The sequence below is a fragment of the Leuciscus leuciscus genome, assembly GCF_965113295.1.
Source record: "Leuciscus leuciscus genome assembly, chromosome: 24".
Lineage (NCBI taxonomy): Eukaryota > Metazoa > Chordata > Actinopteri > Cypriniformes > Leuciscidae > Leuciscus > Leuciscus leuciscus.
In genome coordinates this window covers 14566235-14584474 of record NC_138723.1, presented here as the reverse complement: position 1 = coordinate 14584474, position 18240 = coordinate 14566235, and the positions used below count along the sequence as shown (strand labels likewise).

General features: G+C 46.2%; 3 protein-coding genes across 3 annotated transcripts in view; all 3 read right to left on the bottom strand.

Annotated features, from left to right (window-relative positions):
• LOC309488896 (uncharacterized protein) overlaps nt 1-18240 on the bottom strand; it is a 173628-nt gene that overhangs the window by 94198 nt on the left and 61190 nt on the right. The window lies entirely within an intron of this gene.
• The window catches only part of LOC309489405 (protocadherin beta-7-like), an 87751-nt gene that overhangs the window by 42226 nt on the left and 27285 nt on the right, over nt 1-18240 (bottom strand). The gene's annotated exons all lie outside the window — the stretch shown is intronic.
• Nucleotides 9872-12499, bottom strand: LOC309488840 (protocadherin gamma-A3-like; the record flags this gene model as incomplete). The annotated part of the gene is made up of 1 exon (XM_082157256.1): nt 9872-12499. The coding sequence occupies exon 1, from the start codon at nt 11507-11509 to the stop codon at nt 9872-9874; it is 1638 nt and encodes a 545-aa protein (XP_082013382.1). The 5' UTR covers nt 11510-12499.

Here is an 18240-nt window from a genome sequence, read left to right as displayed (position 1 = left end):
GTTGTAAAAATGCTATTTATATTTAGTTCATTGTTGCTAATGCATTAACTAATGTTAACGAAACCTTATGGTAAAGTGTTACAGATAATGTAACAGGTTTTTTTTATTACTAGCCACAATTTACTGCAAGTTATTACATTATTTCAGTCTTTTAAAGAACAGCCGATCTTACCATTTCTTGCAATTCTGGATCTTCTAAGAAGTTGTTTTCTTTCATTGCGCGCTGCATCGTCTCAGTGAAACTCGGGTCCACCACTAACACACTCTGTCCACCGAGTGTAGAAAACTTACAGTCACTCTTCCTCGAGTCAGTCGTCATGCACACTTCATAATTATACCCGTGCGGCAGAGTTCCAGTGACTCCTGTGTCTGCGTAATGCGGTGGATAGTACGGAATAACAGGCAGATTGGACTGATAGAGGAAGCGAGATTGTCTCCATCTGTATATCTTTACTGATATTATCACAAACACACAAGTGATAAATAGGAAAGAAACAGCGGCCAGTGCGAGAACTAAATAAAAAGTCAGGTTGTCGTTATATTGTTTTTCGTGCGTAAAGTCTGTGAACTCTGACAGCACTTCAGGAAAGCTGTCAGCCACAGCCACGTTAATGGAGACCACAGCTGAGCGAGAGGGCTGTCCGTTATCCTCCACAACAACAGTGAGTTTCTGTTTGACAGCATCTTTATCAGTCACTTGTCGCACAGTTCTTATTTCTCCATTCTGTAAACCCACTTCAAAGAGCGCTCTGTCTGTAGCTTTCTGTAGTTTATAGGAGAGCCAGGCATTCTGTCCAGAGTCCACATCAACAGCCACCACTTTAGTGACGAGATATCCAACATCTGCAGCACGAGGCACAATCTCAGCCACCACTGAACCGCCAGTCTGTACTGGATACAGAACCTGAGGAGCGTTGTCATTCTGATCTTGGATTATAATGTCCAAAGTCACATTAGTGCTGAGGGGTGGAGAGCCTCCATCTTGTGCTTTCACACAGACACTAACCCTTTTCATTTGTGTCACAGGCCGGGGTGGGCCAATCAGGCTGCACCCACCCCTGGAACCCCTCTTTCACCCTTGGGGAGTCGGACAGAGGCCAAGCAAGACAACAACAGACAGAGTAATCAAAAAGGTATATTTTATTTATGAATTAGGAGGTTAAAAGTCTTAAAAAGTAGAGGTCCGGTGAGTAGGATTTCTTCGGTTCCCAGGCCAGAAGGGGAGACTAAAGGGGTTCGTGGAATTGCCGTCAGGTAAGTGTATGGTACGTATGTCTCGGAAGGAGGAAGAGAAAGGGGGGGGGGTTTACGGCCAGGAGCGTGGGTCTTCTGACCGAGGTCTTTCACCGCCCACCAGACGGCGGCGGCTTTCCCTTCCGTCTTTCCCAAAGGCGGACAAACGCACAGGGCAGGCGAAAGGATGACCAACTGGATTCTTTTACTGTGGAACAGCCAATGGCAGTTTCTCACAGTCTTCCTCAGAGGCGGGCTTACACACAGAGCTGATAAGAGGAGTTAATTCTGCAAAGCAGACAGGTGAGCATTCATGTAAATCTTCGTGGTTCACATAAGACAGGGGACTTACAACTGGAGTCTTTCACTGCAAAGCAGCCGATGAACAGTTTCTCACAGTCTTCCTCAGAGGCGGGCTTACACACAGAGCTGGTGAGAGGAGTTAATTCTGCAAAGCAGACAGGTGAGCATTCATGTAAATCTTCGTGGTTCACATAAGACAAGGGACTTACAACTGGAGTCTTTCACTGCAAAGCAGCCGATGAACAGTTTCTCACAGTCTTCCTCAGAGGCGGGCTTACACACAGAGCTGGTGAGAGGAGTTAATTCTGCAAAGCAGACAGGTGAGCATTCATGTAAATCTTCGTGGTTCACATAAGACAAGGGACTTACAACTGGAGTCTTTCACTGCAAAGCAGCCGATGAACAGTTTCTCACAGTCTTCCTCAGAGGCGGGCTTACACACAGAGCTGGTGAGAGGAGTTAATTCTGCAAAGCAGACAGGTGAGCATTCATGTAAATCTTCGTGGTTCACATAAGACAAGGGACTTGCAACTGGAGTCTTTCACTGCAAAGCAGCCGATGAACAGTTTCTCACAGTCTTCCTCAGAGGCGGGCTTACACACAGAGCTGGTGAGAGGAGTTAATTCTGCAAAGCAGACAGGTGAGCATTCATGTAAATCTTCGTGGTTCACATAAGACAAGGGACTTACAACTGGAGTCTTTCACTGCAAAGCAGCCGATGAACAGTTTCTCACAGTCAATGATTCAGTATTTCACAACGTTTTTCTTCTCTGTAAGATATATCATAGTTAACTTCTTCACACAATCACAGTATTGTAATGCAGGTCAGTAGATAGGCTCCAGCAGATTTAAGTGTATAAATTCACACAACGAGACCGTGCATCACATCACTTCATCACTGCAAGTCATCACTCCAAAGGAAAATACAAAGCTTAAGGCTGTCGCCCATTTCCTAATCCGCATTTACAGCAACCATCTTCATATGTGACAAGTCAGCGATCGAATCTTGTACTCACAGTTCTCATCAAGTTTTCCTTATTCCAGCGTCTTCCCTCTTTCCACGAACGTACCTGAATCAACACCTGCCCTTGAATGACCGTGCCCGCAACCCATTCACTCTCATCACAGCTCAGCCCCGGACTCAGCTCCCAACATTACTGTAAGCACTGCACAAGCACCACCCCAAAAACACCACGTCCTCCCTCTCCCTTTACCTCTCCTTTTATGCTCCTCTTAGACAACGTGTCTCGCTCTCAGCCTTCGCTCACCTCGGGCCCAGCTGCCGGTGATCTCGGATAATTAATTCCTGTTTACGGGGCGCTTACGCTGGTTCAGGCTGTGTAGGTGTTTCACTGTTTAGGTTCCGGGGGAGTCGCGGCAAATTTTAGTTCCGCTTTACAGGGGACTGATGTATTTAGTCACCCCGTGACATACCCCCCCACCAATCCGTTCTAGTCCCTAGAACGCTATAGTTCGATCCATTCTCCATACCGCCCCGGAGGCTGGCCCCGATTGTCCCGTCGGGACCGTCTTGGGGGCGAGGGGATTTCGGCTGGCTCTTGCTCAAGAACCGGTCCCCTTGGGACCACTGCCCATCCTACCGGTGGAGCTTGGGGGGCTCCTGCTTCGGCGGGGGTGGCTGTGTCTACCGGTCTCGGGTAGTTGGGGCAAGGGCGGATCAGGTTCCGATGCAATACCCTCTCTGGGCCGTCTTCTCCTTCAGGACGGAGGACATACACAGGCTGGTCAGGTCTCGGTTGCCGCTGGACCACATATGGTTGAGGTTCCCATCGGTCGCTCAATTTCCCCTTCCCCTGACGCCGGTTGTCCTTGACCAGTACCCGCTCTCCTTGCAGCAGGGGCATTCTCCGGGCTGTCCGATCGTAGAGCCGTTCGTTCTTCAATGCTGCGCGGTCAATTCGGGCCGAGACCTGCTCGTAAGCCAGGTGGAGACGCTGATGGTGGTTGCTCACCCAGTCAGTCAGGTTAGCTCCCGTCTCGGTGGGGCTGGTTCCCAGTAGTAAGTCCGTAGGCAGCCGTACATGTCGTCCAAACATAAAGTATGTTGGGGCGTACCCCGTGGTGCTATGTACACTATTATTATAGGCCTGGACTACAGCCGGGAGATGTGTCATCCAGTTACTCTGCTGTTCTGCCTCCAACGTTCCGAGCAGGCCCAACAGTGTCTGATTGAAGCGCTCGCAGCCTCCATTCCCCTGGGGGTGATAGGGTGTGGTGCGGGTCTTCTTGCAACCGTATAACTGGCACAGCTCCCTGATGACTCGGGACTCGAAATTAGGGCCCTGGTCTGAATGTAATATTTCTGGACACCCGAAGGGCTGGAACACATGTCTCCACAGGGCGGTTGCAGTGGTGGTAGCGGTTTGGTCTCTGGTCGGGACGGCCCATGCATATTTAGTGAAGAGATCGGTCACTACAAGGATGTTCTGGATAAAGTCAGCCGGTCGCCCCAGTGTCAAGTAATCCATCGCCACCATGTGCAGAGGGGCCTTGGCCCGAATGGAGACCAAGGGTGCTCGTTCCGTCCTCCGAGCCTTAAACAGGGTGCACCGTGGGCACTGCGAAATAAACCGTCCCACGGTCCTCTCCATGCCAGGCCAGTAAAAGTATCTCCGGATCAACGACGTTGTCCTTTCCTGCCCTTGATGTCCCAAATGCGTATGATACGCTCGAAGTAATGCAGGGGCTTGTTCTTCCGGTACCACCACTTGACATACCTCCTCCCCCAACGTTGGATCCTGTACCCGTCGACATACGACCCCCTCCTTAAGGGTAAGCCTCTCCCATTGTCCCAACAGCCGTTTTACCCCTTGGGATTGCCCACGCCGTGCCTCTCTTTCCGGCCAATCCCCCTGCTGTAACCAGTCTCGTACCTGTGCCAGACCCGGGTCCTCCATCTGACGCTCTTTCCACCGTTGGGGGTCCCAACCCCAACTCACGGGAGCCCCTTCCTCCCTAAGGTCCGGGGCCGCTACAATCCCCACCATCAGTCCCTCTTCTGGCGATATAGCCCTGCCAGGAACCGGTCCAGCAGGCTTTCCCTCCGGCAGCCGAGATAGTACGTCAGCGTTCGTATGCTCCTTCCCTGGCCGATACTGAAGCTGGTAATCATAATTGGCTAACTGAGCCACCCATCGCTGTTCGACGGCTCCCAGCTTGGCAGTCTGGAGATGGACCAGCGGGCTGTTATCCGTCACGACCACCACCTTAGCTCCCCAGAGATAGTCCTTGAACTTTTCGCTGACAGCCCACTTCATAGCGAGGAGTTCAAGCTTGAAGGAGCTATAGTTGGCGTCGTTACGTTCGGCAGGATGTAGACTTCGGCTGGCATAAGCAATAACTCGCTCCTCACCTTGTTGCTTCTGGGCGAGCACTGCTCCCAAACCCAAGTTGCTGGCATCCGTGTAGAGCGTAAACGGCTGGGAAAAATTGGCATACGCTAAGATCGGGGCTTGGAGCAGCTCCTGCTTTAGCCTCCGGAAGGCTGATTCGCAGGCGGGATCCCACAGGATGGAGGAGGTCCCACGCCCCCGGGCTCGGCCAGAGCCGGCCAGCAGCTGGTTCAAGGGTTTAGCGATTTTTGCGAAGTCCTTAATGAACCGTCGGTAATACCCCACAAATCCTAGGAAGGACCTTGCTTGTCGCACGGTCCTCGGGGCAGCCCACTCCTGGACAGCCGACACCTTATCAGGATCCACTGCGATCCCAGCTGCACTAACCCGATGCCCCAGAAACTTGACTTCCTTCTGGAGCAACTGACATTTCTCGGGCTGCAACTTCAAACCATATCGTTCCAGGGACCGGAATACCTGCTCCAGATGTTGCAAATGAGACTTAAAGTCAGGAGAATATACTATGACATCATCCAGGTACACGAGTGTGGTATCCATAAGCTGGCCCCCCAAACAGCGTTGCATGAGTCGTTGGAAGGTAGCTGGGGCGTTGCACAGGCCAAACGGCATACGCTCCCATTCAAAGAGGCCGAAGGGAGTAGTAAAGGCCGTCTTCTCCCGATCTTTTTCTTCCATCTGTACCTGCCAGTAACCGCTAGCCAGATCCAAGGTGGAGTACCAGGCAGCCCGGGTAAGGCTAGTCAGAGAGTCTTCAACCCGTGGCAGAGGAAAGGCATCTCGTTTGGTCACTTGATTGAGCTTCCGATAGTCAACACAGAATCGCCATGCTCCGGTCTTCTTTCGGACAAGGACAATGGGTGCCGCCCACGGGCTACTGCTCTCCCGAATGACTCCCTTTTCCAGCATTCCTCGTAGTAGGGTCCGGACTTCCGGGTACAGAGTCGGTGGTACGGGACGGTAGCGCTCCCGGCTTGGGGGAGCATCTCCAGTCGGGATCTGATGCTTTACGATGTCTGTCCGCCCATAATCCTCCTCATGTGCAGAGAATAGATGTTCCCATCTCACCAGAAAGTCTCGAAGCTGTCTTGCTTGTTCTTCCCCCAATCCCTCGCCCTGCAGGGACTCCCCAACAAGGTGGACCGGCAATCCTCCATCTGTCCTGCTCACCGGGATTTCAGTTTGGGCTAAAGCCACCTCCACAACTGTGGGTCCCGCTCGGCTAAACTGAACTTCCCCTTCCTCACGAATTTGTTGAGGGCCAATTACCGTGATCCGGGCCAGGCGTTGGTGTCGATGAAGATCCACTGCATAAGAATTCGTATTACGCAGTCTGACAGCCACCCGGCCCTGATGTACAGAAGCCAAGCCGCGGGCCACCTCCACAGCCTGACAATCGGGATGAGGCTCCACCAAGATCCATTCCTTAGACCCGTGAAGCTGAGCGGGAAGGCGAGCCCAGATGATAGCCTCACTCTGAGCCGGAATGGACAGTACGTATCGACATGCTACTCTCCCCACACTCTCTTGGTCCCGTCGAGCCGCTGCCATACAAACCCGGCGACAGTCCGCCACAACCCGGTCCCATTCTCGTTTTTCCTCCCTTGGGGCCGTCGGTGTAGGTCTCGTTCTGAACAATTCTTCCCAGCACTCAGAAATGACGTTCATCCCCAGCAGGGCACGATGAGCCCCCATACAGGTGTCCCGAACAATCACAACTCCCTTCTGCGGGACCCGAGTCCCCTGGACCTCCAGGTCCGTAACTAGATAGCCCACATAGGGAATATCCAGACCATTAGCCCCCCGTAGAGTTAACCAGGGGACATCCGCGGCAGAAAGATCTTGAACCCCGAATAATTCTCGGGACAGGCTTTCAGAGAATAGCGTCACCTGGGACCCGGTGTCTAGAAGGCATTGGACTTCGGCCCCATTGACTCGAACTGATACCAGAGGACAGCGGCCGACCAAATGATTTTTTTGTCGTTGATGAAAAGGGTCAACTAAGGGGGTCCCGACCACTTGACCCACAGTGGCCGGTGACACTAAAAACCCCCTTGTGACCCTCGACGTGCAGAACACTGCCGGACATAATGGCCTGGGGCACCGCAGCCATTGCAGATAGGACGTCCCTGCTCGTCCCACTGGAAACGGAGCCCCGATGGCCGGGGTGGTCGTTGTTCTGGAAATCGCCCCCCGTCAGAGTATGCTCGCTCCCGTACCGGTGGCGAAGGGCGGTGAGATTCACGGCGAAGTTCTTCTAAAAAGGTTTTCGACAGTTCGGTCATTTGGTCACGGACGTCTCTTCTCAATTCGTCTCGTAAGGCCTGCTTCCAATCTGGTGGAGCAAGAGGTAAGGGACCGTCGGCCGCATTTGTGGCCATGCACTGGGAGGACTCTGGGATATCAGCATGGTCTCGTTCGAGAGCTAATGCCTCCTGGCGAAGCTCATCGAACGTCAAGACAGGGTTGCGGCGTAGTTGGATCCGGAGGCTCTGGCGTATCGGGCCATCTCGCAGCCCCAGCAAGAACTGATCCTTCAATAGAGCCTCCTCTTCACCAAGTCCATGGTCCTGTCTCCCCTTCAACCGAGACAATTGTTCCCGTAACTGCAGGGCAAAGGCACGAATAGTCTGGCGAGGCCCTTGCTTGCAGTTAAAAAATTGTGTGCGGAGAACAGCTGCGGGAGTCGTGTCACCATACTGTCCTGTTAGGAAACCGAGGATGGCCTGGGCGGTGGCTCGAGTGGCTTCCGGTGCTGCTTGCACTTCTCTCCTTGCTTCGCCGTCAAGTGAATTTAAAATGAACTGGGTCTTCTGGGTGGCATTTAACCCTTGCAGGCCTGCTAAGTACTCTACTTGTGTCTTCCATGCCGACAAACTAAGTTCCGACCCTGGCCCTCCATATTTTTGAGCCCATGGAGCTCCCATAAAGATGGGCATAACCTGTGGGCGACCCACCGGTACATCTTCGTCTGCCATTGCTCGGCCTCCGTCTACTCAACCCAAGGTGAATCCTGCCGACTACGCCAAAAGATGTCACAGGCCGGGGTGGGCCAATCAGGCTGCACCCACCCCTGGAACCCCTCTTTCACCCTTGGGGAGTCGGACAGAGGCCAAGCAAGACAACAACAGACAGAGTAATCAAAAAGGTATATTTTATTTATGAATTAGGAGGTTAAAAGTCTTAAAAAGTAGAGGTCCGGTGAGTAGGATTTCTTCGGTTCCCAGGCCAGAAGGGGAGACTAAAGGGGTTCGTGGAATTGCCGTCAGGTAAGTGTATGGTACGTATGTCTCGGAAGGAGGAAGAGAAAGGGGGGGGGTTTACGGCCAGGAGCGTGGGTCTTCTGACCGAGGTCTTTCACCGCCCACCAGACGGCGGCGGCTTTCCCTTCCGTCTTTCCCAAAGGCGGACAAACGCACAGGGCAGGCGAAAGGATGACCAACTGGATTCTTTTACTGTGGAACAGCCAATGGCAGTTTCTCACAGTCTTCCTCAGAGGCGGGCTTACACACAGAGCTGATAAGAGGAGTTAATTCTGCAAAGCAGACAGGTGAGCATTCATGTAAATCTTCGTGGTTCACATAAGACAGGGGACTTACAACTGGAGTCTTTCACTGCAAAGCAGCCGATGAACAGTTTCTCACAGTCTTCCTCAGAGGCGGGCTTACACACAGAGCTGGTGAGAGGAGTTAATTCTGCAAAGCAGACAGGTGAGCATTCATGTAAATCTTCGTGGTTCACATAAGACAAGGGACTTACAACTGGAGTCTTTCACTGCAAAGCAGCCGATGAACAGTTTCTCACAGTCTTCCTCAGAGGCGGGCTTACACACAGAGCTGGTGAGAGGAGTTAATTCTGCAAAGCAGACAGGTGAGCATTCATGTAAATCTTCGTGGTTCACATAAGACAAGGGACTTACAACTGGAGTCTTTCACTGCAAAGCAGCCGATGAACAGTTTCTCACAGTCTTCCTCAGAGGCGGGCTTACACACAGAGCTGGTGAGAGGAGTTAATTCTGCAAAGCAGACAGGTGAGCATTCATGTAAATCTTCGTGGTTCACATAAGACAAGGGACTTGCAACTGGAGTCTTTCACTGCAAAGCAGCCGATGAACAGTTTCTCACAGTCTTCCTCAGAGGCGGGCTTACACACAGAGCTGGTGAGAGGAGTTAATTCTGCAAAGCAGACAGGTGAGCATTCATGTAAATCTTCGTGGTTCACATAAGACAAGGGACTTACAACTGGAGTCTTTCACTGCAAAGCAGCCGATGAACAGTTTCTCACAGTCAATGATTCAGTATTTCACAACGTTTTTCTTCTCTGTAAGATATATCATAGTTAACTTCTTCACACAATCACAGTATTGTAATGCAGGTCAGTAGATAGGCTCCAGCAGATTTAAGTGTATAAATTCACACAACGAGACCGTGCATCACATCACTTCATCACTGCAAGTCATCACTCCAAAGGAAAATACAAAGCTTAAGGCTGTCGCCCATTTCCTAATCCGCATTTACAGCAACCATCTTCATATGTGACAAGTCAGCGATCGAATCTTGTACTCACAGTTCTCATCAAGTTTTCCTTATTCCAGCGTCTTCCCTCTTTCCACGAACGTACCTGAATCAACACCTGCCCTTGAATGACCGTGCCCGCAACCCATTCACTCTCATCACAGCTCAGCCCCGGACTCAGCTCCCAACATTACTGTAAGCACTGCACAAGCACCACCCCAAAAACACCACGTCCTCCCTCTCCCTTTACCTCTCCTTTTATGCTCCTCTTAGACAACGTGTCTCGCTCTCAGCCTTCGCTCACCTCGGGCCCAGCTGCCGGTGATCTCGGATAATTAATTCCTGTTTACGGGGCGCTTACGCTGGTTCAGGCTGTGTAGGTGTTTCACTGTTTAGGTTCCGGGGGAGTCGCGGCAAATTTTAGTTCCGCTTTACAGGGGACTGATGTATTTAGTCACCCCGTGACATTTGCTCATAGTCAAAACCGCGCAGCGCGTGTACCACTCCACTGTCAGCATTTACTGATATAAAAGAGGAAACAGGGGATCCACCCACTGTAGTTTCATCTAGAAGATACGAAATACGAGCGTTCTGGTTCCAGTCATCATCTTGAGCACTCAGAGTGAATATGGATAAACCAGGTGAATTATTTTCAGGAACAAATGCAGTGTAAACAGTCTTATGAAACCTGGGCGGATTGTCATTAACATCTGATACTTTCAGATTTAAAGTTTTCTGACTGGAAAGCGCAGGAGACCCTGAATCTGTAGCTGTGATTGTGATATTATATTCTGCCACACGTTCACGATCTAAAACAGCATCAGTAACTAAAGAGTAATAATTCCGCAGCGAGGATTGTAATTTAAATGGAATATTTTGATTAATTGTACAGTCAACGTGTCCATTGTCTCCTGCATCTAGATCTTTGACACTGAAAATTGCGATAGTGGTTCCAACAGTTGCGTCTTCTGTCACTGGACTTGAAAATGACATAATACTGATAATTGGTGCATTATCATTAACATCAATTAAATCAACTATGACTTTAGCCGAGTTTCCTAAACCACCCTGATCTTTTGCCTCGATGCCAATTTCGTGTTTTTTTGCTCTTTCATAGTCAAACATTCCAGTTAGAGTGATAACACCTGTTTTTCTATCGATTTTAAAAATGTCATTTCTGTTGCTTTTGAAATTAGCGAAACTGTAGGAAATTAAACTATTTGCTTCACTATCTGCATCACTGGCATTTACAGTTGTAATATAAGTACCCTCAGGCGCATTTTCCGCTATTGTTGCTCTGTAAACTGACTGGTTAAAGACAGGTGCGTTGTCATTTATATCTAATAGACTGACTTCTATTTTCATATTACCAGATCTTTGAGGATTTCCTCCGTCGACCGCTGTGAGAATGAGAGACAGTCGTGGATGCTGCTCTCTGTCTAGAGGTTTCTGAAGCACCATTTCAGCATATTTGATTCCATCGGGGCTCGAATGTTCTTTCAGAATAAAATAATCATTAGGTGACATAGTATAATGTTGTAGTGCGTTTAGACCTACATCAGGATCATCTGCGCTTCCAAGTAAAAAAAGAGCTCCTGGCGCGGCTGATTCACTTATTTCAAGACTAATTTCATCGTTAGGAAATGTTGGTGAATGATCGTTTACATCCAATATTTCTACCGTAACATGATGTAGCTCCATTGGATTATCAAGTATTATTTCAAATGTGAAGCTGCACGGAGTGGTTTCAGCGCAAAGCTGCTCTCGGTCAATTCGCTCCTTCACAACCAAAATCCCTTTGTCTGTTTTCAGCTCTACGTATTCAGTGCTGTCGCCAGACACGATACGAGCCCGACCCGAGCGCAGTCTTTGAACATCCAGACCAAGATCATGAGCTATATTCCCGATAAGAGATCCTTTCTTCATTTCCTCTGGAACTGAGTAACGAATCTGTGCGTTTATGTTTGAGATCGAATAAACAGCCATGATGAATAAGACCCTCCATAAGAAAACACGGTCCAATAGCTGTCTTCGCGACTGGTAAAAATGAATTCTTCTACATAATGTAATTACAAACATTTTATACATTATGTATTCAAATTACAAAATGTACTTGATGCTTATCAATTGGGATATCCACGGATTAATCCAGTTAGGTCGCTGTTAGTCAGTGACTGTGTCCCTTCATCGACTCTCTTTAGTCTCCTCCACAATCTCCTAACCAGCATCAGCACAGCTCCACCAATCACAGGAGATCACCTACATGCTTTTCTACAAATCAACAGCGGCACTTAGAGTTGAGAACGAGAAACGACACTAATAAAAGCAATGAAGTGTTTCAGAACAAGGATTCAATTTCGTAATTTGCTCCCAACAAAAATAAAACATAACTATAAACAATCAAATAACGCACCAACGTTCTCGTAAATTATAATCTACTGTACATTGCAGAATGCTTAAATATAAGAAATCAATCATTATTCCGGAGATAGGGAAAATAAGGTAACACTTTTATTTTGATGGTCCCTTTTGAAAAGTCTGTTGACTATAAGTAACTTTGCATCTACATGTCAACTACTCTCATTAGAGTATTAGTAGACTGTCTAATTAAGATCTGCTAACCTTTAATTGTAACGCTCCTCCAACAGACATTTACTGTAATTTCAAATACATTTTAAAGTAAAATTCAATGAAAGCGTGAATTAATGGCAGTGTGACAAATCACCTCTTTTAGAGACAGAACATAGTCTTAATATCAAATAAAGATTGAAAGAACAACATTTATAGAAATTATTAAACTAGTTTAATATTATCAAATGAACTAATATCTTTGGAATTTTTATAAATAACGTATTATGAACAAAACAATATTAACAATGAGCAATAATACATTTATATATTAATACATTCTATAAACATGTTAATTAATGGTAAATGATAAGTAATGCATTAACTTACGTTAACGAACCAAATCTTATTGTATACTAATTTTAAATAGGCCTAGTGCAAATGATTTCTAATATTACAAAGCACTTTTAAGTTTAATATTATTTAAACTTTTTTATATATAACAGGCGATCTTACCATTTCAGGACACTTGTCGGCATCTTCTAAGAAGTTATTTTCTTTCATTGCGCGCTGCATCGTCTCAGTGAAACTCGGATCCACCACTAAAACACTCTGTCCACCGAGTGTAGAAAACTTACAGTCACTCTTCCTCGAGTCAGTCGTCATGCACACTTCATAATTATACCCGTGCGGCAGAGTTCCAGTGACTCCTGTGTCTGCGTAATGCGGTGGATAGTACGGAATAACAGGCAGATTGGACTGAAAGAGGAAGCGAGATTGTCTCCATCTGTAGATCTTTACTGATATTATCACAACCACACAAGTGATAAATAGGAAAGAAACAGCGGCCAGTGCGAGAACTAAATAAAAAGTCAGGTTGTCGTTATATTGTTTTTCATGCGTAAAGTCTGTGAACTCTGACAGCACTTCAGGAAAGCTGTCAGCCACAGCCACGTTAATGGAGACCACAGCTGAGCGAGAGGGCTGTCCGTTATCCTCCACAACAACAGTGAGTTTCTGTTTGACAGCATCTTTATCAGTCACTTGTCGCACAGTTCTTATTTCTCCATTCTGTAAACCCACTTCAAACAGCGCTCTGTCTGTAGCTTTCTGTAGTTTATAGGAGAGCCAGGCATTCTGTCCAGAGTCCACATCAACAGCCACCACTTTAGTGACGAGATATCCAACATCTGCAGCACGAGGCACAATCTCAGCCACCACTGAACCGCCAGTCTGTACTGGATACAGAACCTGAGGAGCGTTGTCATTCTGATCTTGGATTATAATGTCCAAAGTCACATTAGTGCTGAGGGGTGGAGAGCCTCCATCTTGTGCTTTCACACAGACACTAACACTTTTCATTTGCTCATAGTCAAATCCACGCAGCGCGTGTACCACTCCACTGTCAGCATTTACTGATATAAAAGAGGAAACAGGGGATCCACCCACTGTAGTTTCATCTAGAAGATACGAAATACGAGCGTTCTGGTTCCAGTCATCATCTTGAGCACTCAGAGTGAATATGGATAAACCAGGTGAATTATTTTCAGTTACAAATGCAGTGTAAACAGTCTTATGAAACCTGGGTGGATTGTCATTAACATCTGATACTTTCAGATTTAAAGTTTTCTGACTGGAAAGCGCAGGAGACCCTGAATCTGTAGCTGTGATTGTGATGTTATATTCTGCCACACATTCACGATCTAAAGCAGCATCAGTAACTAAAGTGTAATAATTCCGCAATGAAAAGTTTAACTTGAATGGAGTATCAACAGTACAGTCAACGTGTCCATTGTCTCCTGCATCCAAATCTTTGACACTGAAGATCGCGATAGTTGTACCAAGAGGTGCTTCCTCGGACACTGGGTTTGAAAATGACATAACACTAATAAACGGCGCATTATCATTTACATCAATTAAATCAACTATGACTTTGGCAGAGTCTCCCAAACCGCCTTGGTCCTTTGCTTCGATATCAAATTCGTATTTCTTTGCCTTTTCGTAGTCAAGAACTCCATTTAGAGTTATAACACCTGTGCTTTCATTCATCTTAAAAATCTCAGCAATGACTTTCAAATTCCCAAAGCTATAAGAAAACAATCCATTTGCGCCGCTGTCTGCATCACTAGCATTGACGCTGGTTATATATGTCCCCTTAAGTGAATTTTCCGCTATTGTTGCTCTATATACTGATTGGTTGAACACTGGCGCGTTGTCATTTACATCTAGTACATTCACCTCTATTTTCATATTACCAGATCTTTGAGGGTTTCCTCCGTCGACCGCTGTGAGAATGAGAGATAGTCGTGGATGCTGCTCTCTGTCTAGAGGTTTCTGCAGCACCATTTCAGCATATTTGACCCCACTTGGCCGTGCATGTTGTTTTAAAATAAAATTCTCATTCTGTGATATGGCATAATTTTGTATACCATTTCCACCTACATCAGGATCATCTGCGCTTCCCAGTAAGAAACGAGCCCCAGGCGCGGCCGATTCACTTATTTCAAGATAAATTTCATCTTTAGGAAATGTTGGTGAGTGATCATTTACATCCAATATTTCCACCGTAACATGATGCAGCTCCATTGGATTATCAAGTATTATTTCAAATGTGAAGCTGCACGGAGTGGTTTCAGCGCAAAGCTGCTCTCGGTCAATTCGCTCCTTCACAACTAAAATCCCTTTGTCTGTTTTCAGCTCTACGTATTCAGTGCTGTCGCCAGACACGATACGAGCCCGACCCGAGCGCAGTCTTTGAACATCCAGACCAAGATCATGAGCTATATTCCCGATAAGAGATCCTTTCTTCATTTCCTCTGGAACTGAGTAACGAATCTGTGCGTTTGTGTTTGAGATCAAGCAAACGGCAATGATGAATAAAACCTTCCATAAGAAAACACGGTCCGATGGCTGTCTTCGCAATTGGTAACAATAAATCATTTTACATACAGTAATCAAAAACATTTTATACATTTTGTATTCAAATTACAAAATGTATTTGATGCTTATCAATTGGAATATCCACAAAGTAATCCAGCTCGGCTGCTGTTAGTCAGTGACTGTGTCCCATCATGGACTCTCTTTAGTCTCCTCCACAATCTCCTAACCAGCATCAGTGCAGCTCCACCAATCACAGGAGATCACCTACATGCTTTTCTACAAATCAACAGCGGCCCTTAGAGTTGAGAACGAGAAACGACACTAATAAAAGCTATGAAGTGTCTCAGAACATTGATCTCAACAAAGATATATATATATATATATATATATATATATATATATATATATATATATATATATATATATATATATATATATATATATATATATATATATATTATATATTCTTCGGTGATGTATTTTATAGAATATTTTATATCCTATAAAAACTTCCTTTCGTTAACTAATAATGAACAATACAGCATTTTCTCGGGTCATACTGCTTAACCAATATACTATTGTTTATTGTCAATTAATTTTACTGTAAAGTGTTACAGATTCAACACAGTGTAACAAGCTTGCCAACATTTACTGTTTTCAATTTCACTATTATATAGACTTTATTTCAGTATTTTTATTTGCATTTGGTCTTACCATTTTAAGACTCTCAGGATCTTCTACGAAGTTTGTTTCCTTTATTGCGCGCTGCATCGTCTCAGTGAAACTCGGGTCCACCACTAAAACACTCTGTCCACCGAGTGTAGAAAACTTACAGTCACTCTTCCTCGAGTCAGTCGTCATGCACACTTCATAATTATACCCGTGCGGCAGAGTTCCAGTGACTCCTGTGTCTGCGTAATGCGGTGGATAGTACGGAATAACAGGAAGATTGGACTGATAGAGGAAGCGAGATTGTCTCCATCTGTAGATCTTTACTGATATTATCACAACCACACAAGTGATAAAGAGGAAAGAAACAGCGGCCAGTGCGAGAACTAAATAAAAAGTCAGGTTGTCGTTATATTGTTTTTCATGCGTAAAGTCAGTGAACTCTGACAGCACTTCAGGAAAGCTGTCAGCCACAGCCACGTTAATGGAGACCACAGCTGAGCGAGAGGGCTGTCCGTTATCCTCCACAACAACAGTGAGTTTCTGTTTGACAGCATCTTTATCAGTCACTTGTCGCACAGTTCTTATTTCTCCATTCTGTAAACCCACTTCAAAGAGCGCTCTGTCTGTAGCTTTCTGTAGTTTATAGGAGAGCCAGGCATTCTGTCCAGAGTCCACATCAACAGCCACCACTTTAGTGACGAGATATCCAACATCTGCAGCACGAGGCACAATCTCAGCCACCACTGAACCGCCAGTCTGTACTGGATACAGAACCTGAGGAGCGTTGTCATTCTGATCTTGAATATTAATATTTATTGTCACTTCAGAGCTCAAGGGCGGGGATCCTCCGTCTCGAGCTGCCACGTTAAAGGAAAAGGATTTTAACTGTTCAAAATCAAATGATTTCACTGCATGAATAGTTCCAGTAAGTGAATCCACAGACACGAGAGAACTTAGCGGTGCACCACGCATGTCTTCATCCTTCAGGAAGTAGGACAATTGCGCGTTTGGACCCCAGTCAGCATCTTTTGCTTTAACAGTCATTATAGTCAGAGCAGGAGAATTATTTTCACTAACAAATGTTTTATATTCGTCAGAATCGAATATGGGCGGGTTGTCATTGACATCGGATATTTTTACAGTCAATGTTTTGTTTGCGTGTCGCGCTGGACTTCCTTGGTCTGATACCAAGATCGATATGTTATATTCAGCAAAACTTTCTCGATCAAGCATATCATCAGTAATTAAACTGTAATAGTCTGTGAGAGATGACTCAATTTTAAACGGTATGTTTTGATTTATTGAGCAATGAACAAGGCCGTTTTTACCCGAATCTGCGTCCTCTACGTTAATGACGGCTACGGTTGTTCCCACTGGGGAATTTTCAGGAAGGGTGTTTGAGAAGGACATAAGCTGTATGGTGGGAGAGTTGTCATTTTCATCAATTACATCTATGGCCATTTTGCAAGTATCCGACAAATCTCCTTTATCTCTTGCATAAATGTTTAATTGATAGCTATTCTGAGATTCATAATCTAAATTAGCAAGAAGTGTAATCTCACCTGTTTCTGTGTTTATCCCAAAAAGCTCCCTCGCTTCTTTGCTGGCTACAGCGAAGGAATAGGAAACATGACCATTTACACCTTCGTCAGCATCAGAAGCTCTAACAGAACCAATGACCGTACCAGCAGGAGACTCTTCCCTTACTTCAGTTTTAAATACTGACTGTTTACACACCGGGGCATTATCATTAACATCCATGACAGTAATATGAATTCTTGCAGTGCCTGATTTATGAGGTGATCCACCATCAGCTGCTACAAGAACCAATTTAATCTCATCGCGCTCCTCTCGATCTAGTTCTCGCTGTAAAACCATCTCAATGTATTTGTTGCCATCTGTCTGACTATGCACCTCCAGTTTAAAACTATCAGCTGGGTGTAGTTTATAGCTCTGTATACTATTCAGACCGACATCTGTATCTATAGCGCAATCCAAAGGGAAGCGAGCTCCTAAAACTGAATTTTCAGCTATTTTCAAATAAACATTGTCTTTCGGAAATAACGGAGCATTATCGTTTATATCTTGCACCTCAACAGTGACTCGGTGCAGCTGGATAGGGCTTTCAACGATAAGATCAAAACTGAAGCTGCAAGGCGTCGTTTGCTTACAGAGCTCCTCGCGATATTCTTTCTTTAACCACTAGAGTTCCTTTGTCTCTGCTCAGATCGACATACTGTCGTCCGCCCTTTGTTACGACGCGAGCTTTTCCAGATATGAGTCTACTTATCTCTATCCCCAGATCCTTAGCGATGTTGCCTACGAATGATCCCTCTGGCATTTCTTCCGGGATGGAATATCTCACATTGCAATTTACGACGTCCATTCCGCTGAAGCAGAGAATGAAAAACACAATCTGCCATTTTGAATGCGTGGAAACCATCCAAGGAATGTCCGAATTGCTTAATAAGCTGATGAAAGCCATCTGTGCTCAAACGAAATAGTACCAAGCATGAAAAAACACATACAAATCCAAAATCCAAAATAACGGATTCGCGTTATCTTCACCGAAAACCGCTGCATATGTCCAACCTGCAGACGCGTCAGTAAGGGACTGGCAATACAGACTACAGAGAAACACGCTCTCTTCTCACATATTAACCAACAGCGGCACTCGGAGCTTTAAAGTCGCAAATACA